The sequence below is a fragment of the Phasianus colchicus genome, chromosome 17, assembly GCF_987193195.1.
Source record: "Phasianus colchicus chromosome 17, bPhaCol1.hap1.1, whole genome shotgun sequence".
NCBI classification, from domain to species: domain Eukaryota; kingdom Metazoa; phylum Chordata; class Aves; order Galliformes; family Phasianidae; genus Phasianus; species Phasianus colchicus.
The window spans coordinates 11,458,815-11,480,042 of record NC_143452.1 but is presented as its reverse complement, the minus strand read 5'-3'; the positions used below and the strand labels follow the sequence as shown (position 1 = coordinate 11,480,042).

At 40.5% G+C, this 21,228-nt stretch overlaps 1 protein-coding gene across 3 annotated transcripts in view; it reads left to right on the top strand.

The window, feature by feature from the left end:
* VAPB (VAMP associated protein B and C) overlaps positions 1-21,177 on the top strand; it is a 30,925-nt gene extending 9,748 nt beyond the window's left edge. Inside the window, exons 2-7 of one of the 3 annotated variants that reach the window (XR_016471977.1) lie at positions 5,773-5,925; positions 12,914-13,017; positions 14,616-14,696; positions 15,838-16,014; positions 17,355-18,914; positions 20,357-21,177. Coding sequence is in view for 1 of the 3 variants with exons in the window: in XM_031587662.2 (XP_031443522.1) it covers positions 5,773-5,925; positions 12,914-13,017; positions 14,616-14,696; positions 15,838-16,014; positions 17,355-17,513 (674 nt within the window). In the remaining 2 variants the exon portion in view is untranslated. Of the gene's footprint in view, positions 1-5,772; positions 5,926-12,913; positions 13,018-14,615; positions 14,697-15,837; positions 16,015-17,354 lie in introns of all 3 variants that reach the window. The other 2 variants (XR_016471976.1, XM_031587662.2) reach the window with 2 other exon arrangements.
* The last annotated feature ends 51 nt before the right edge of the window (positions 21,178-21,228 follow it).

Sequence of the window (21,228 nt, the reverse complement as noted above, 5' to 3'; positions counted from 1 at the left end):
ACTTGTGAAATAAAGATGTTTATGCAACACAGGCACTTCTTGTTTCTTTCTTCAACTTCTTTGATTTCAAAAGTTGCTGATGCTCACTTAATTATGAATGTCTCCAGAGCCAGATGGTGGTGGTGATTAAAACTTGGCATCCAGTGCTTTCTAAAACACTAATCTTCACAAGATTTTCTGTAATTAGGTAAGTATTCTCCTGACTTCACAGAGAGGGAAACTATAAGGGTCCAAACCTGCTTCTGTTTTGGAACTGCTGTCAACTCTTAAGGCTTTTAATAGCAAAAGATCAAGCCCTCGAGTGATTTGTCTAAAGATGAGTAAGGTGGTGTGGGACTTTGATTGGATCTTAGGTCTTCTTGATTCACAGACACCTGGCTGATAGCTCAAAACGCATTGCTTGACATTTCAACTTTTTTCATTTCAGTATTTCTCTTTTTAAAGATCATCAACTTCATGTGTAATTTTTAAAATAAATATATAGTAAGGCAATGCTACACCTGGAATTGAGTCCTCTTGCTCAATTTAGTTTTGCCACTGGTGTGTTTATTTTAACTATCTCCCTGTTGCTGATAGGCACCCCCTGAGTAAGGTGGGAAGCCCTGGGATGTGGGGCTGGTGTGTGTGTGCTTTGTGCTGTGAGTAGGTTGTGGGATGGGGCTTGAGGCACAGTGCTCTGCCCCCACCATCTGTACACGCAGAGCACGTGGCTGTGTCAGTAAATGAATTATTGCTCCATGTGGACATCGCCTAGTTGAGTCACATAGAGTAAGGCTTGGGCTCTTGAGAATAGCACGAAACAATCTCAGTTTCCTCTCTACTGCTCTTGCTCTACCATCTTGCTTCCTAAAGATTCCTTGGTTACCGTTCTGTGGTTAATTATTCTATTTGGTGATTAATGACTTTTCTCTGACATATCAATGGGATTAAACCATGGTGAAATATGTTCTTCTCTCCTGTTGTTGCATAGTTCCATGGTTCCAGTTTTGTTTCTAATTGCATCTGGGTACCATGCCTTCTAATACGTGTGTGTGGTGCTGAGCTGGAGTGGGGAAAACTTATTTAGGGCCAGGTGATGAAAGTGCATCTAAGATGTTCTGAGAATAATATGGGCAGGCTGATGGGAATTTATTTGCAGTCTTTTTAGTCAGTGATTGCCATTTCCACCTGAGGTTGTATCAAGTGATACTTCAGTGCATTTACTCTGAAAAATGGTAGTTCAGTAATGTCAGACCTTTGGGGGGATGCTCGGTGTTAAGCAGATAAGAATTTGCAGGTTGAAATACAAAAGCATGTGCCTTCATTCTTCAAGCAAACTATGTCAGCACTTCAAGAGGAAGCGTGACTGCAAAGTGTATACCTGGATGTGCTAGTTTTAACTTACTAAGTAGACTTAATTTGACATAAGTCTGCTGTGCAGGAAGCTGCAGGTCCCTGATGCCAGTGGCTGAGTACTGCTGAAAACTGAATTTCTTTTTTTCCCTTCCCCACTGCCCCTCTCTCACTCCCTGTCTTTTAAGTGGAGTAATTTTCAGCCTAAGCAGTTTCTGGCTCAGTTCGTGGTGCAGCAGATGAACGCTGTTCAAGCAGTTGGTGGAAGTGAGAGGTCAAGCCACCTTCCTTTGCAGCAATGGGACAGGCTGGTGCATGAATAAACTGACATGGGACTGTGGCCCGACCAATGCTTGCACTTAACGATAAAGAAGTATTAGTAGTAATATTTGCACATGCAGATCTGCAGACGACTATATCTGTTTAGTTTGAAATCTGCTAAGCATGCACTACCCAAACACGTGCCATCCAAGCTCTGCCTCTGATTTTTATGCTAACACACCAAGTCATGCTGCGGCGGTAGTCTTGCTGCACTGGAAATACATGTGTATGAGGATGGTTTATTTGCCAGACTAAAGTAATGAATTTTGGTTAAGGTGAGAATAGTTGTGATACGGATCTGCTCAAGGGGTGTAGCTGTGTAACATGGTTCCTGCAAGCAGAGTGGTAAGACTTAAAGCAAGCACTGTGCTGACCAAAGTGTTATCAGCTGGGGTTTGCTCTTTCAATTACATGCACTTCTATTTTATTGCAGTGAGACTTATTTAAAATTTAAATAGCGTTGACATCATGTTCTTTTGACCTAATTCTCAGGCATTTGTATTGTTACTAAAATGATCTGGGGTATTATAATGCAGTGCACTGCAGAATGACAGTTTTAGGAAAGATTGATACAGCTCTGGTGTTTGAATCTGAAATGGAGCGTGGCAAATTCTGAGATAATGCTGTGATCTTCAAATACGAAAGCTTGTATATGTAACTTCCGAGTGGAAAGCCGCAGCTTGAAACAAGCCCTGATGAAAAGTAACCCCATGGAAAACCGTTATACTAGTTTGTCATGAATGTGACATCTGTGGTGGGTTTGGGTTTGTTTTGTTTTTGGTTTTATTTTAGTGCCTGCTATTTAGTAGATGCCTGCTATTTCATTAACAGAAGTTGACTTCATTCTAATTGCAGGATGAAGTTGGGTCCTTGTGAAATATTTCAAACTTTATCAGCCAAATTCAGTTAGCTACATTCTTCCTTCTGTACTGCTCACTCCCATGGCAGCCCCGTGCCAGGTGATGCACACACAGCCCAAGTCTCCCATGACTTTGTCCTTACATTGGCACCAGTGGCATTTTTTTTTTCTCACAATCTTTATAAACAGGAGTGATTTATTGTGTTTGTTTTTTCTAAATGCAAACCGACATTTGGAAAACTCCTTACCTTTAAGCCTGTTGGGTTAGTTTTACAGAAACAGAAGTTCCACTTTTCTAGAAATAATGAAAGCAGTCACAAAAAGATTCTTTTGTTTTGAGCCGATTCCAGAAGATGCAATGCCCTGCATTGACAAGCAGAGCTGTGGGTTAGGTGTGTGGCCATACCTGAAAAAAACCTGCTCAAACCCAGACACGGTGTCATAGGGTACCCTCGGCTGGAAGGGACTCACAAGGACCGCTGAGTCCAACCTGGGCTCCACACAGCACCACCCGGAATCCAAACCCAATGCCTTAGAGCGGTGTCCTAGCTCTCCCTGAGCTCCAGCAGCCACTGACCCAGGGAGCTGCTCCATGCCCACCACCCTCTGGGGCAGGGCCTTCCTGCAGTCCCCACGTTCCTCTCTCCTGACAGCCCCATGCCATTTCCTCGGGCCCATCACTGTCACCAGAGAGCAGAGCTGCAGCTGCCTTGAAGCCTCCTCTCAGCCTCCTCTGGGCTGAGCCAGATGACCTTAGCTGCTGTTCATACATCTTGCAGGAAGCAAAGGCCAATCTCCCATTTCCCACAGCCAGCCTCCCCTGGAAGGCCGACCCAGGCCTCAGTCCCAGAGCAGCAGGTGCTCGGGGTTCACCTCAGCGTGGGCTGGCAGGCTGCAGTGCTCGCTTCTGGAAGGCAGGCCAAGCAGGCCGATTGTATTTCATTGCCGTGCCCTGATTACCCCGCTTATACTCCATAGTCTGTTTCTCCTTCTCTTACGTACCTCAAAACACCTGTAATGACGCTTTAATTCTGCACTTGTCTGTTCCTATTTGCTTCACTCTGGTATTCGAATAGCGGTGCCGTACTGAATATGGCTTTGCTGAAAGCAGATGTCAGCTCTGTGGTGCAGTTGTGCTGGCTGACCTGTAAGACCTGCAATTTGGGGGAAACGTATCTAAAAAAACATTCTGTAGCCTAGCAGAGGGAAAAGTCAAGCAGACAAGAAGAAATTATTTCAGTCTGTTGGAAGCTTTTGCTGCCAAATATTTTTGTATGGTCTGTGTTAGCAATAAGTAAATCCATTTGGAAATTATTTTACACATAGAATTATTGTCATATTACTATTAAAAACAGCAGCTCTGTGCTTGGGCACACAAATCCCGCATGCATTCATGGATCAGCCAAGTGAAAACACGGTATTTCCCACAGGAAATCTGTCCCAGCATGCAGACTAGTAAAGCTCTATTGAGGATGCAGCTGCACATGTAGGGCTGTGTGCAGACGAACCTCCCTCTTTGCTGGAATAGCTCACACTGTAATCTTTGTAAATGGACGTTCAGAATATTAAGGCATCAAGTAATTTCTTCTGAAATGTTAGACCCAATTAGGTCTACCTTAAAAATCTGCTACCGTCTTTACATACCTAAATGTTTTGCAGGATTTTTCTGATAGCTGGGCTTGTTTAACTTCTTTAACAGCTCTTGGCTTCTGCTCAGTTATTTTCCATCAGACCTGAAGAGTCTGCATGCAGAACACAGTCAGAAATTCAACAATGTATTTCATTCTTGTTTGCATCTTGGTGTTCCACCAGGCACAGGTTTGGGTCTTTGTCATTGGATCTGAGCGTTTTATTGCTTCAGCTTCTTTGCTGCCAGATTGCATTGTGAATGCTGAGTTGGCTTATTCAGAGAGCAGGCAGAATGATGCCACACTGCTGGCTGAACAATATGGTGGTATGGTGGTTTGGTTTTGTTTGCTTGATTTTGTTTTTAGGTGAAGGTTGCAGGACAGCAATGCTTTGTTGTTTGAGTTCAGTGGCATCTTAAGAGGTGAATTTATATGATAAATTTGTAGAAAAGAAAACAGTCTCAGGTGATTTTAAGCCATCCCTGCTGCAAATGAGAACCCGTTTTGTTTTATCAAGAGAGCAGGGAGATGACAATGTGTGGATTTATCATTACTATTAATTATGAAAATGATAATCATTCACAGTTTCTAAACTTTACGGCTCTCATGTCTTCAAGAAAAAGAATTGATAGGGTTTCTTTTGTTGTTTTTTTCTTTTTCAAGTTTACTTTTATTCCTGAGGATAGGTGAAGGTATTTTATTCAGTTATCAGGTAACTTTCTTTGTGCAGAAGACAGCTGATCAAAGAGTGTTTACATTTCTTTAATTTTATTTCTCTGCAATCTGAGTGCAGTCACACAACACCTGCCTAATTTATCTGTGTCTTATAGAAAATCAGTAGTGGGCCTTTCCCCTAACCCTGGGGATTTTGATGGTTTCAAGTACATAGTGAGCCTAGGAGAAGTAATCGCATGTTGTTGCAGGATTTGACAGTGGTCTGATTCTGGCTCTGCTAATGCAGAAATCACTGCCACTGCTATCGGCATCCAAGAATTCCCCTGTTTGCACATGGTTATTTCCTGTCTCGGTGAGGCTGGATTTTTTTAATGCAGCTTTCTTCTGATGTACCATTTGTTGTAGCCAGAATGATTTCTTAAAAACGAGCACACGTGATGCACAGTGGATGCTCATCTTGCTGGTTTTGGCACAACCTTTCTAAATACCAGGTGGAAGGCTTCATGGAGGTGCAGCTTACACGTGCAGTTTATGAATGTAAGGTACAGTTTATGTACTGACATTTGTAGAGTTCGGTAGTCTCCCCTGCTCACTGTCTGTACATAGGTGTGCATGGTCTGCAAGCCTGTGTGATTCAGCAGTTAGAATGGAGTAGGTGATACAGCAGAGAATTTGGCTTCATTTGAATACCATGTTGTTGTGTTGGTAGCATGTATAAATGATTCCCCCCTTTTTGTTTGCTATTAATGATGGGCTGTTGTACTGTGAGCATACAGTCATGCTCAGCAGCCTCACTACATCCTGGACTTTGCGTGTGGTTATCTGTACGTGCCATAGATGGAAGTAGAACATCTAATTACTTTATAAGATTTGTGAGCAGAGATTTGTACTCTGCTTAGCCTCTACTTGTCAAGTACTTTCTGGTGCAATCTAAAGTCTGCTTTTGCTCTTCCTCAGGTCCTTTCACAGATGTTGTCACTACGAACCTGAAACTCGGCAACCCTACAGACAAAAATGTGTGCTTCAAAGTTAAGACCACAGCACCACGTAGATACTGTGTAAGGCCTAACAGTGGAATTATTGATGCAGGAACATCAATTAATGTTTCTGGTAAGTCATACAAGCAGTTCTTTGGTAACTGAAAATGGCTTTCATCAAATGAATTATTTCTTGGAATGTTTTGCAAGACAAAATTATTGTGTGGAACGCTTGTAAAAGCAGGAGGTTACGATTTCATGGACGAGCAGCCATTTCATATATCTTTACTTCCTTTATTCCTGCTCTAGCAGTAATGGGTTTGTTTTGACGTATTGTTTCGAGGGAGGGAGGAGGAATATATCAATAATTTATATGGCTCCATAGCAGCCTTAGCCAGCCTATCCAAGGCAGTGCTGCTGCAGCCCTGCCCTCCCTGTGGGATTATTTTTGTACGGTTAGCTTTTTGCCAGCTTGACTTCCTGAACCGGCTCACTGCAGGATCAAACGAGTCCTTGGACAGGCACATCGAGGGAGGAATAAAACTGGGTGGACTGCAGCCACGCCAATTTCGGCTGATAGTTGGTTGCCAGACTACCCAATATAACCAACCAGTAAAGAAAACATTTATTTTGAAACCGTGCTTGTTTTGTGTTCCTTGGAGATATAATATGCTTTGGTGCTAGAAATGTCAAGTGACTAAAACTTTGCTATTTTGTATGAAAGGTTAATGATTTTCTCTAATGAGTCAGTAGCTCTTCACTTGCCAAACTTTGGTAATGGAAAAAACAAAGGAGTGGGTTACACTGAAAGCATGAAGCACTGAGTATTTTTATAGTGTAAAAAGCTCTTTCAAAGCATTTCATAGTGGTAGACTGCAGAAATAAGCTCTGGTTTTTGAGTTACAGGAATGACTTCTGAAGATTTTTTTTTTACTGTTTTAATTAAATTTTAATATTGCGTAATAGAAGCAGATGAGTTACTGGCCTGTGGGAAGATGATCAAAACAGAAGTTACGTATGTCAAAACATATAACCTATCGATTAGTCTCTTACCAAGCTTTTCTGACCTGGAATAAATTATTTGTGAGCTACAAGGACAAGGGGGAATAGTTTTTGGTGTACCTGCATTTGCACGCTCACTGACCTTTTCTGTTTAGGTATTCTATTGTGTCCAATTCAGTGTGATTCTGATTGCAGAGTTGTGCCTCACTTGCACTTAATTTCTGGAGCATGTCACAGGGAGGTGGTAAGCAGTGCCACATGGTACCTATAGCAAGGGGAAGGCGGAGCAGTTCTGCTTCAGGAGAAGGCTAGCACATATGCAGTAAGCTCTGAAGTGACTAATATGCAAATGAAAAAGATCTCTAGAGAGGAATTGAAGTTTTTAAAACTGGGGAAGATTCCCAAGTAAAGCTGTCTGTCATCTATGCTAGCTACAGGCAAGCATATTAAATGCATTGGAATCAATGAAGCGATAAAGAAAATGAGCATGGTTTCTAGCTACAAATTATCTTTATACTATAAAGATGGGAATTCTTTTCATCTCTCAGATGAACTTTCAAAATTAAAAGCTCTTTTCCTTTGCTAGCAAATAGCACGCTTTTTAAAATGTCTTCTTGATCTCAACATCTTTTTTCTTAAACTTCTGCTTACAGTGACCCTTTGCTCTACCTTGAGCAGATCATAAGATAGGCAAATGCTGTGTGAACCTGTATCTTATGTGCTTTTCCAGCCCCATTCTTCTCAGCAGCATGCCAAACAGAATATGGAACCAGTCCAAGATGTGACCTGAAATATCTCATTTTGAAAGATGGCTATGCTTAACCTAAGTCGTGCTTTGCTCTTGCTCACAAAGCTTTCAAACTTTCCTTTTTTTATGTATAACTTTTATTGTAGTGATTTGTGATTTATGATTCAGTTTTACAAATTACTTTGGCTTATTTAATCACAGAGCTTACATTTTCTGTCTTTCTTACTTTCATGCTCCTCTTTACTTAGTCATGGTAATAAACTGTGCTAAATTACCAGCCCTTCTATTAACGTTACATATTAAATGCAAGCAATTCACATACACTGTTCTTCATGTGGCACATTCAGGTAGATTTATAGGTAGATATATTGCAGAATTCTGGAGTAATGGATGTTAATTCTTCATTTTCTAACCCATTCTAAATAGAAGCTGCTGTCGTCTCATTTTGTGGTTGAATTTCTATTTAGTAAAGTCATATACATTGCAGTCTTGGTAGCTTCTTCAAACCATGCATGGGGCTTAATTTTGGTATCAGCATCATTGATTGTGATCAGCAGAAGGGATCTTTTGGATATTGAGAATCAAAAGGGGAGCTTTCATTAACTTACAGATCAGAGTTATTTTCATATTCTTGGAAAGGAAGGAGATGTGTTTAACCTCTCCCTTGGAGAAATACTACTTAACAGAGGTATGATTTGGGATTTAATAAACTGAAATACAATTGGAAGATTTTTCTTCAGTCACATAATTCAAGACTCAAACATGGCATTAAAACAGGGTTTGAATTATTCTAAACCTAGTAACAATACTACTCGTGATAAATGATTAGAATATGGTTCCAAACTCTTAATAGAATAACTTCCAAACTCTTAAACTAATTGGGCTGTGTTTACTCTATGTAGTCTGCTCTCTTGAGAATTGCTGACTGACTTTAACACAGCAGCACTGCATTGGCAGTGCATCTCCTGCCTGCAAAAAATAACCGGTGCCAAGGTACAACGATGTGAGGGTTTATTTGTTTCCTAGAGTATTACTGATGGTTGTGTTCGGGGCAGCCTGTGTCTTCCTTGCACCATAGCAGCTGAGTGCCTTTCTTACATTCAGTTCCACAGGAGTGTTCTATTTTGGTCGAAGTTCATGAGAAGGTATTTTGTCCTTAGAGGCTGCTATCAGAACATTATTTCATGCTAGTGTGTTGGCTCATTTCACACACACAGAACGCTAGAAAAGCAAAGCTTTCTTTATTCTACTGAAGTCTTGGATACTGGCTTCTTATGCCCTATCACAGTTGCTCCTAAATACCAGCATTTAAGTCTCTGTCAGCACGCACTGCTTGCTGCAATGTCAGGTTTGTAGCCCATGTTTTCACCTGTTATATAATGGTGTGTAATTTTAACAGCTGAGTTTATGTAACTGTCAGGAAGTGTATGTGTGCTGTCACCGTTTGATTGCGTTTGGTCGTAAGCACTTGGCAAAGAAGGCTATTTGCACCCATTCTGTTTTTGTTAAATGTGTCTTATTTGAACAAAGACAGCTGATTTTGTGACTTCCTAGAGGTTGAAATCTAAATAAAAGACATGAGTGAATTCCAGAGGAAGAGCGAGAAATGAGAAGCAGGTGCTGATATCTGCAGCTAGGTGTACAATGGGAGAGATGAAGGATGCATCGCAGAGCAGCCCAAGCACACTGCTGGACATGGGGAGAACTGAAGTTATCCTTGTGTTGCCAGTCACCCTGCAGGGGGTGAGGGTTAATCTTTTGTGCAGTTACCTGACTAGAAAGAGGTGGGTTGCGTTTCCTTCAGGACAGGGCTGCCCACAGCAGTTCTGCCCCTCCTCAGCCACCAGCCATGTGCTGCCCCTGGCTGCGTGCTGCTCCCCCAGCCTCATTGGCCAACAAAGCGAGTGCTGAGCTTGGGCTTGGTCTGACCCGCTTGCTTTGCAGGAGTCTATCTTGAAGATGCAGCAATTGTTAGCAATTGTGTTATTGAAATAGCTACAGAAAGAACAGTGTAAATGAGGAACAAGCCACGTGGTGCCATAGCTTCTGCTGATGTGGGGATCAGTTGCTCGCCTCCTGTAGCGCTGATCAGAGCGTGCCCTGATGTAGATAGTCCACACTGCTGGTGGCATTTCTGTGTAAAGGTGAGATGCGTGGAAGTTTTGATCTTGCCAGACCATAGAGAATTTCATACAACATCATATAGGAAACCTGTTAATAAAGGTAGAAAAGACAGCAAGGCACTCACAGATCAAATAGGCTGCTTAAGAGTAAACAATGCTGAGGTGGATGTATGGCTTTCAAATGATAATAGAAATTGCTAGTGATGTTTGGTGTTAATCTTGTTAAATGCTTTTGTAAGCAGTTGTGGTTCAGAAAGAGCACACTAAAAACCATTACGATGATGTAGAATTCAGAGGCTGAAGAGATGCAGCAAGAACCGAGTGTCCTTGAAGGCTTCAGTGAGAGAAACAGGATGAGTTTTGTCGTAAAAACTGCAGAGTTGTGTATTTGGATTTCTTCTATAATTGCCAGCTTTCTGAACAAAATGAGTGATGTTAGGATATTGTAACTGATCAGAGATGGCCAAGTTGCTGACATCATGTGGACTGTGAATAGGGCAAATGCAGTAAGTGAAAACAAAATAGGAAACTAGGTAGTGGAAGAGATAAGAGTGTAAATGTTGTCGCTAATAAAATTTCATGGTTGTATATACAGAGTAACTCATACAGAGGAATTCAAGCCAGAACAGGTGCGGAGAATGAATGGGGACCCTGACTCAGAGAGGATAACCCAAGTCAGGCTTGTTTAGTTTACCAAGAGGCCAAGAGTTACTGTGATTGATGTCTTGGAATGATACAAGTAAAGGACTCTTCCCCTTCTTTGATATTTAAGCGTAAGCACAGTGTTGGTCCAAGACCAAGTGAACAGGCCATTAATAAATTTAGATGGAAGCCAGAGGAAGGCTGCTGATGACCTGAGGAGAGAGGCTTTTCCTTTCCTGCTCTTGGAAGGGAAGGTTGGATCCTGACAAGCTTTTACCACAGTTTTGCTTAACATCTTCCCTGCCTCAGGTTTCCCCTGCCTTGATATTATTATTAACTTCACCATTAGCTGATCACCAACTGCTTCACTGTCTGCAGATCCTTGCATATCAAATGTGGGAGATATAATGGGAATGTGTGAGAAGACTGGTGTCCATTTGTTTGAAGCATGTCAGAACGGGATGTACGTGGGGCTGGTCCTTCACATAAATTTTGAGAGGCAGTGTGGCTTGCAGATACAACAGACATTATTCCTTATTCCATTGGTCTCTCAATGGCTTTGTGGTTTTATCTTGTGACAGAGCATCACCGTAGGGCAGTGGAGGTGAGGAGATGGGCGTTGCAGCCACTGACTGATGAATGCTGCTTCTAGTCTATTTGAAACTCCTGCTAACAAATTTCTCACACCATGTTCTGACGGCAGCTGGTCAGTAGCTTTGGACCAGCTGAGAAGATTGGAAAAGATATTTTGTAGGAACAGACCCTTTTCACGTAGTTCTCGTATAAGGTATGCAGTTTCCAGTTAAAGCAAAGGAGCTGTACTCACAGTCGTAAATTGTGTCACAACTGGGGCACTGCCATGGAACTGCTCTTTCACAGAAACTCCCAATAGTACGAGTGTGTGTTGAATGGTTTTGAATGGTTTGGTTTCCTCTTGAACAAAGGGAGTATTTTGGAGCTTCCCATCTGGCTTACAAGACGTTTGCTGAATAATTTGTGTCGATGTGGCTTTCGTGTATTGATCTAAAAATACAAGTGCTAACAACGCTGATACTGTCAAGCCCTCTCTAGCTGCTTGCTGTTATGATTCAGTGAGTGGAATTCAGAGCAGCAGTTGCTCAGTGTTCAAGAACAGCTTCAGCACTGGGGAAATAATGATTTTCAAACGAGCTTATGCTTACACTGAGCAAAGCAAGCTGATACAACTGCAGATCTGGAGAAGTTCCCTAAACAGTGGATAGCTTCAAGTACCCGTTGGCTCTTCCACATCATGCAGACTTGAAATAAACGTTAGGTGTCTGTTACTGGGGGCAAAAAGATTATTCTGCTGCTTTTCGGTGTCATGCAGTGCTGAAATACACGACACAGTTCAGTCACTTCTGTTTGGAAGAAAAGTTTTACATGGAGCCTGTTGAAATGAAAGTGTTTATTTTGGACTGGTAGTTGATTATTGTAAGGCAAGTTAAAGTGTATAATAAATTTTACTGCACATTTGAGACAATTTGCTGTCTCCTTTTTCCTGCAGCTTTAAAAGGCATGTGGTTGTTGATGGCCACAGATTGTGTGTGCAGTAAAAATGGCACAGGCAGAGAGTATTCTGCTTATTGAAGGAGACAGATTGGTTTGGCTCTTCTTCATTTGCAATAAATGGGATCTTTGGATAACACTTGTGTACTTCAGATCCCTGCAATTAGTGTGTGTGAATTTCAGTGCATGTTAATAACTCTGGTACTTGAAAGTAATCCCAAGTCTTGAACTGCTTCTATTCATAGAGATTGAATTGAGGGCCTCATGGATCATGAAATGTGAATTTTTGTTGAAGTTTGTGCCAGTTTCATTTTAAATGTTTTGAAGGGGAGGATTTTTGTAATGTCTTTGCCCCCCCAAACACAGTTATTTTCTGCATTAAAAAAAGGAAAAAAAAAAACACCAACCAGAATTCCTGTGGTTTTTGGATGGAGATAAAATTTTTATACCTTTCATAAGTGATTTTTTTATAGCATTTAAGCATAACCTTTTGGCTGCAGATTGATAACAAACTTTCAGCAACTGATTTTTGAAGGAGGAATTGCACTCAAATAAACATCATGAGATATTCAAACTTTGTAGAGGAAATTTCCATCCTGAATCTTGAGCCATACTAGAGGTTTAAAGTGTTTGGCTTTTCCTGGCCCTGTAGCCTTTCTCAGCAGCCATCAGCAATGCTGTGTACAGCTAATCACAGTGCCAGCTTGTTATTTCTATCTCAAGGATGGAGAAAAAACTTGATTCTTTCATTGAGAGGTTTTCCTGCTGCCTCAGAAGATGTGTGTGTTGTCCTGTTTTGCTATAAATTGCTGTCATATTGCCATACTTGTGTACAGAATACTGTATGTGCTCAGCAGTTCCAAATTTCTCAGGCAGAAATTAGTGCAGACTGAAAAATCCTGTTTCTTTTAACTTCTTTAATATTTTTTTAAAGTAGGGCTCAGCTGCTCCTTTGTCAGAGAGATGCACTACTTGCAATCGTGTTCATGTTTGTATTTCTCATATCTTGTGACTAATCATCTGTGCATGGCTGTGCATTAGAACAGCATTAACATAATGTTCTGGGGTTTTTCTTGCAGTGATGCTACAGCCTTTTGACTATGACCCGAATGAGAAAAGTAAACACAAGTTTATGGTTCAGTCTATGTTTGCTCCAGTTGATACTTCAGATATGGAAGCAGTAGTAAGTATTGAAAGTAAATAAAATGGATTTATTTCTGTTTCTGTAGTTTTTAAGACCTTCTATATCACTTCTTCAGGGCTCTTTTGAAACCAGACTGTAATGTTCCTTGAGAGCATTAGCAGATTGCCATTGCAACTGTGGTTACTTCTTTAGAGGACTGCCAGTGGTAATGGCATACCGAGCTATGAAACGTGTTAAGTTGTAATTTTTTTATATATATGATTTTTATTTTTTTTAAAGGCAGACTTGAACAATATGTTCTAATTATATGGTCTGTGGTATCTTTTATATTGCACACCTTTGTACTCTGTCTTGACTCTTCCCTTGAGCAGCTCCTTTGCCCAGTGGGAACCAGGAAGGTGGCTTACAAGTATTGAATTTTTCTTTATCCCTTTTGTAGTTGCTTAAATAAATAAGCTGCCTATATAGATCTTGTATGGTGGATTACAAGTGAGTAACAGAAGCGTATGGTTTTGCTACTACTATAGAAGAGAAAAAGAAGCTTACTCTGGTCCAGCTTTTGTTAGTTTGAGAGAATATTTAATAACTGTCGAGGACACAATAAATAAGAAAAAACATCCATTACTCTGTAATATCCGGGGCTGCATGTATCTTTGAATGTATGAATATTACTTTATTTAAAACAAAACAACAACTAAAACAGCCACAGAATATACAGCATGTTTTTTTGGTGTTTTTTTGTAAAACTATGGGGTTTTTTTCAGTACAGTTTTTTTTCAGTTCTGTACACGTCTGCTGAACAGCTCTTCAGAGCTGAGGCCTTTTGGTAGAGTTGAGAATTTCCCTTTTTGAAAGAGATTTGTGGAACTGTGTTTGTTTAATGGCCTTAAAATAAGATTGAGTGAGAGAAACAGCAATAGCAATGAAATGGCTGCATCATTAGGTGAATAAGCCAGTCTGCATCTCTTTCTAACTCTTTAATTTTATGAGTTACTTTATACCATATAAAATATTATTCTGCTAGCAAAGAATGTTTTTAAGGATCTAGATGTTCTTTTCAGTTTCCCGGAGCTCTCCAGCCCAATCCCATTTCTTTTCCTGTAACACTCGATCACTTCTCAGTTTTGTTACCACTCTCCAAATATCTTCCTATTCTGGATAAACAGGTGAGACAAATTACTGGGCTACTATAAAGCTTTCAACGCTTCTCGGGCGGCCAACAAGCTTAAAATAGAACTCTGACTTCAGCCACAGAGAAGAGCTGAAGTACGATTCGGCTGTTTAGGATGAGTCAAGTTCTTCTTCAGGTTGCACAGGGGTTAGCCACAATTTGACACCTACTTGAGATATGCTGAGCGATATTGTGCTACCAGAAGTGTGGTCAAAGTGAGGAAAAGCCATGTGAACTCCCTTTTCTCTCGTAACTTACCTGAGTTTCAGACTATTAAGAGTGATAGCATCTGGTCTTCTAAGCTACTACTCAGCTGTGCATTTGGTTTTCATTTTTGGTTCTGTAGATGTTTAATGGTAATGTGATAAATGCTTGTGGAGTTTTTCCTAAGATGGTATGATTTGTTTCTATAATACAGTACCTTTTCAATTTGTTTACTATTCTGTTTAATATTAAATTATTCCAGTGGAAAGAGGCAAAGCCGGAGGAACTCATGGACTCGAAACTTAGGTGTGTGTTTGAGCTACCGACGGAAAATGATAAGCCTGTGAGTATTTTTAGCTGCGTATCGAGTGACTTTAATGCCTCAGTAAATCATGTAAAATAGCACGTGTGTCCAGGCAGCCATGTGGGCAACAGGCAGAGCGCCTTGTTTTGCTGCCTACATCTCATCCTTCTTTTAAAACATAAAACCATTTTAAATCTTAGTGGTGCTTAACCTTGCTAGCAGCTAATTTGAACCGCCTGAGTGCATTGCAAGCACAAGGAAATCTTTGAGTTGACCTTTCTTCATTGAGTGAATGATCACATAGGATAAAAATGTTATTTAAAAAAAAAGAGGAAAGCACTGATTGATATTAATAAAGCTGAGAGCTTTTCTGTTGAGAGATGTGATGAGGAAAGAAATCTGAATTAAGTGGAAATTAGCAGCTGTTCTGTTTAGGGGTAACTTTTTCTATAGTCTGTAAAAAATTATCAGGAGAAAACAAAGCAGGAATAGTAACAAGTTCCTGATACGTTATAAACAGGAGCTTCATTTTAAGAGATTGGTAGAAACTGGGGATAGAGCATTTTGTTTTCGTTAGAGCCCAGGCCCTTTGCAAAACAGAGAGAGGATTTGCAAATCCAGAGAGAGGATTGGCAAAGCCAAGAGAAGGAGTGGGTTTTGGAGCTCTGCAGCTTTTGTTTCCTGACTTGGGCTGGAAGTTCCTCTGTCACCACAGAAAAACAGAAGGATGAGATGTGATAGCCAGCAGTGGGGGGAAGAGTGGGAAGAGTGAGAGAACTGCAGCAGAGCAGCTGGGTGGTTCCTGACAGCTTGCTGCTGCTTGGAGCAGCTGCTTGTGTTGTGCTTGGAGAGGAGAAGGTGCAGAGAGCACCACGACTCCAAGCAGAATGTCAGCAGATAAGTCACATTTCCATTTTTGTGGGACATGGTCTGATGGTATTTCCTTTCACATACATGCAAGGACCGAAAAACCTTGCATGTCCTTCTGTCTGCACTTTGCTGCTGATCTGGTGTTCAGGTCAGAAAGGGGAAATAAAGGTTGAAGAAGGAAAAATGTTGCTTTTTTTTTTTTTATACAGGCTCATTTTGAGTACTGATAGGAGATTTTACTTGATTCTCCTCCTCAGTATCAGATGTGGTGTTAACAACTAACCAGAATCACTCTATCTTTTCTTAACAGCATGACATAGAAATAAATAAAATTGTATCCACAACTGCAACAAAGACAGATTCCTCTGTAATGTCTAAATCAATAAGTTCTTCCTTGGATGACACTGAAGTTAAGAAAGTAATGGAAGAATATAAGAGGCTTCAAGTAGAAGTTCAGAGGTTACGGGAGGAGAATAAACAGTTTAAGGTAAAGATTCTTTCTTTTCCAGGTTAGCTTCTCTCCTGACATAAAAGATTCAGACTGAAAGTTTTGGTTGCTTATCCTTGGCACGATATTTCATTGTTGTCAATCAGCAAAAAGATGGTTTATGTTTCTCTTTATAAAGCCAGAAAAAAAGTGTGGAAATCGATGGTTCTCTGAAAGGAACACACAACTCATGCAGCTGGAGAAGCTGATGGGATAGCAACCCAAAGGAATGAATCCCACTCATTTTTATTTCTTTTTCCCCCACCTAATTTCCTGAGTTTGGATTAAGCATTCACTGTTGGATTTGGCCCTGTGCTCTCTGACTGACGGGAGTTTGAGGGCAGCATTGTGCCAATGCTACGTGTTAGTCATGACTCCTGTAGCACATAGTTGACATGACTGAAGTAACACAAGAAATACACTTCTGGTCATACCCAGCACATCACTGTGAAACCAAACAGATGAGAAACCATGATCACCAAGCTGAAGACCTGTTTTGGTTTCATTTATTATCGATATCTTGTTTCAGAGGTATCAGCACTGGTGGAAAATGTGGAATTTGTTAATGCTTGGCCCCAGTGAAAGGAACTCTGTTCTGTCAGCTCTGATGTTGTGTGGCTGGCTGATGAATGAAGAAATTTTTTAAAAATTTGTGTTTTGCTCACAGAAGTAACAGCAGAGACACAGGCTTAACTTCTTTTGTCCTGGCTCTTCTTGTGTCTCCCAGTACAATAAATGCTCTATGAGTGTGTTTTATTTAGATTTTTTTTCAAGTCGGTTGTCCTGGTTTCAGCTGGGACAGAATAAAGGTGCTGTACAGGAAACAGCTAGAATTGAGCAGACATCTTACAGTAACATCACAAAGCTGTCAGCTGCTTGTTCCCTTTTGTGAAGTGTTAGAAACATCTGTAAAATTTTGGAAAACTGTGTTAAGTTACTGCCAGCCACCAGGTTCTGTCAGTGCCAGACGAGATAAAGGAAGTGAAATATTTAAGTGAAAAGTTTGTTTTCTAGCAGTAATTATTTGCAGTAATTATTGTTTACAGAAGTCAGTTATACCCCATCCAGATTTATAGCAGCAGTGAGATATCAGGCAGTCTGTGACTTTTAATGTGTTCCTGAAGAAAATGAGTTGCCTCTTTGAATTTAGAAGTGGAAAAACACTGACTGGCTGCTTTGAGTTTCTCATCTGTCAGATTTTAAGGCTGCAGTAACTTTTATTACAGTTTCATTTTATGAGTATTTTTTAATGTATATACTGGTGGCTTTTGCTTCAACATCTTACACTTTTCAGCTCCTTTTTTTTATTCAGTAGAAGTAATGAATCTGTCTTCCTGTAGGAAGAAGATGGACTTCGGATGAGAAAGGCACCTCAGACGAACAACCCAATATCTGCTTCTGCAGCTGTTGTCAAGGATGAAGGGCACAGCTCCAGACTACTTGCTTTGGTGGTTTTGTTCTTTGTCATTGGTGTAATTATAGGAAAAATAGCCTTGTAGAGGCAGCATGCTGGAAATTGTAAATTGGTTTGATGGTTCTGCCATATCATTGGATTAAATTTATTCATAACAGTGTTTAAAAAAAAAAATTAATGTATGACATCTCACAGGTCTTGCCTTTAAATTACCCCTGCACAAATACTATGTAACATAATCTAGAAAGTTTAAAATGTACAATGAGGGAATGAATGAAAGAATATTCTTCAGTGATGAAGGGGGAAGAAAATCATGATTTAACACTACAATGGAATATTGTATATGTCATTTTAAACATTCTTAGTCCCTGGTACATGTTGCTGGATGACCTCTTTTTAAAAAAAAAAGGAAAAAAAAAAAAGGAAAAATAGAAAAAAAAAAGATTCCTCCACTGCTGGAGCTGGCCCTATTGGATGTTTGGAGCTGGGTTAGGCAGGAGGTGTTGATAACTTCTGTAAAATATGTTAATCCACCATTCTGCTCATAAATTTAACAGTTTTTCTGTCAGTGTCTTCAACTCTGTGAAGTTACCAATTTCTTGACACTTAAATGAATAGTGAGAAGCTGGAAAGAGTTGTATGTGGCAACGCTGAATGTGCTAGGCATCATTAAGAGGCGTATATTGACTGGTATGACGCTAGTTTGGAGTAAAAGTCAATGCCTTGTTCTTATGGAGGGACCAAGCTACATTGCTATTGGTTCATTTAGTTGAATTAAAATGTTATTCAGAGATGTTTAATGCATATTTAACTTATTTAATGTATTTCATCTCATGTTTCCTTCCTGTCACAAAATTGACTAATGCTTTATGGTATGAAAAGGCACCTGTTCTAAAGCCAGTGACTAGAACTAAAAATCTGCTGCTGTAGTGATGCAAGATTCTTCTGCCTCCTGTAGTTTTGGGCACTACACAATTGTTGGGAGTTTTGATCATCTGAGCATTGGGGAAACAGTGGTCAGGAAACTGTTTTTGTATGTAAATAAGTCTATCTAGGGGAAAAAATATTAGTAGTAAACTAGTCCTATGCCGTAAAAAGACCAATCCTGTTTGATGATGTAGCATCTAAAAAAAGAAAAAAAAAAAAAAAGAAGAAAAAAGAGATTAAATAAAGCCCCCAAATTAATGTTTCTTTTGTTACTGTTGTCATGCTCTGATAGTTTTGGCGGGGAGGGAACAGCATTATCTGTCAACTTAGCTTGTTTATAGCATAAGGAAACCAGTAGCCATGTTTCAGAAAGACTTTTCCCTGCCTCATTCTAAAATCCATGTGAGCAGCCCCACTCTGAGCATCCTTTACTGGTGTGCTGTGTGTGTTGTCCACAGGAACCGTGCTGACTGCTGAGGTGCTGCATAACTTCACATTTCTCAGTTTAGTTGGATTCATTGGTTAAGATGCTTACTAACATATCGAACGTGAAGCAAAGGTAATTTTGTTTCTTTTCTTATAAAACTCAAACTCTTTGTGCTTTAACGTGTTGGGCCTCAGTAGATGAACTAGCTTCTGAGCAAGTGAACCCTTGTATACTCTTAGATCCCATGCCCAGAAACCATTGCTGACAAAGTTTTTGTAACACCATTCAAGGTTAAGAAACATCTTTAAAATGTGGCTTCTTCCATTCCTTTTTTGCTCCTGGGATTCCTTGAGAAGGGTGTTTGGGCAGCCGCTGTCCGCTGTGCTCTTCTCCATCATTGCCTTTGGTATTTGTTCCATTTTTTCTCAAGTGCAAAAAAGTGAAACTTCCTGTGAGATTTAATAAGAAAATGGCTTTGGGGGGATGAAAAACTGTTTGGTGTGTGCCCCTTAGGAGCACAGCTCTGGAAGTAGCAACAGAAATGAGAGGTTTGTTACTTTAAAATGTTACTGCCTTCTTGTCTGCTTAGGATGGAAGGAAAAAGAGCTAAAGTGTGGCTGCAGCAGTGTGCCAGGAGAAGAAAGCAGTGTGACAGACTGGGCTGAGGGATGAGACAGAGGTACAGATGAGTGCAAACGTCTACAGAAGCAGTTGAGAGGGCCTTATCACAAACACGAGGTTGTAAATAATGAAAAAAAGATACTTGTTGGCTTTAAAGAATGTATTTGAGAAACTTCTTCACTGAAGGGAGGCTGAGTTACCCGGTATCTTTTAAGAGGCTGTGTATGCTGTGATTTTACTAAAAATGTTACTGGAAGAGCTGAAATCCTAATTTGCTTCACAATATATAGCATTAGCTTTGAGAGCCCTGAAAAACAGCCTCAAAAAGTATTTAAAAAAAAAAAAAAAGCAACCTTTTCAGGGCAGAGAATCAAAGCTTTACGCTGATCATCTCTTGTGAGTGTGTCTGTAAGAGCACTCCAGGCAGCTGTTCCATGCTGTTGGCAACCACTGCTGGCACAGCAGCTTCCAAATGAAGCAGAAAGTCACAGAACCACAGAACGTCCATCCTCCTTGCGGTGTTCCATACCCACGCTGATGGTTTGGAACTTCCAGTCATTGTGAGCAAGTTTGTCTTTGTGGTTTGCACTCAGGTTTATAAAGAAGTCCCACAAAGAAGAGTTCTGTATGCTGCTCGATGCCTTACAAAGGCGAGGTGAGATGTGCAGGACTGAGCAAGCTGAGGATGTACCCAGAACAACTCAGTCTGCAGGAGGGGCAGAGCCACACCTCCAGCCCTAAACAGGACTCTTAAATTAATTTTGTATCTTTGGCAGCTTTAACAAGTAATAATCGAGGTCTTTCCTAACAGTTTTTGATGATAGCCTAGACAGTAGCTTTGCTTTTGCTGGACTTAAAATGACTGCTCAGTAGAATCTTTGTTACCTGCCCTTTAGCCAGACCTTTCTTTCATATGCAACAGAAAGAACAATGAGGGTATTTTTTTCTTGCAGAGTTCCTAAAGGCCAGTCTGTGGAGATACTGCAAAAATAATCCAGCTTTTATAAACCGTCCTTTAGATGCTGCTGCTAGGAGAGCTTTTGTTTGGTATTCACAGGAGGTGGAAATTCTGGAGGGCATTGTGTATCTTAGGAAGTTAGGTATGAAGTGTAGAGCTCATGGATAACACTATCATCTGGTGTCCTTCCACAGCACCAGCTGCTAGGAAACTGTAGTTGATACACAGTAGTAGAAAACAAGTTATTCTTTACTCATTGTCCTTACTGCTCTTTTAAGATACTGTTAGTTTTTCTAAGAGCCAGCAGAGGCTGCTTTGGTAGTGCTCTCCCTGTGGAGCTCTGGCACTGCTGTCGGTGCAATTTGGGCGCCTCTGCAAACAGTTCTAAAACATCTAAGAGCTGAAGTTTGCTGAGAAGTGAATGAGAAAACGATCTCTGCTCTTTTCACGTGGCTGTTCCCATCTTACAGCACCGTTCTGTGTGTGAGTGATGGTGTCACTGTGCACTGCAGCTGTGGAGTGTGAATGCACCTGAACAGCAGTTGTGTGTGCAGGCCAGGCACCCAGTTCTGGTTCTTGTCAAGTATCTGTAGGGCCCAAAAAGTTAAGTTAATACTACGTATGTAATGCTGAGAGGGATTGATGTATCATAATGTAATTTTCTAAAAGTATAGGATTGTAAAAGCTTGGTGATGGTATTCCATGTTACTTTTTTTCTGCTGAAATGCTGTTAGTGGGATAAAGCTGGAAATTCACTTTACAAATTGCTAGACTTTCTTCTCACCAATAAACCATAAAGGGTTTCTAGTTGCTGCACTTGTGAACTTGCAATTCTTGTTATGACCTAGTCTTAGCAGTCAGTATATT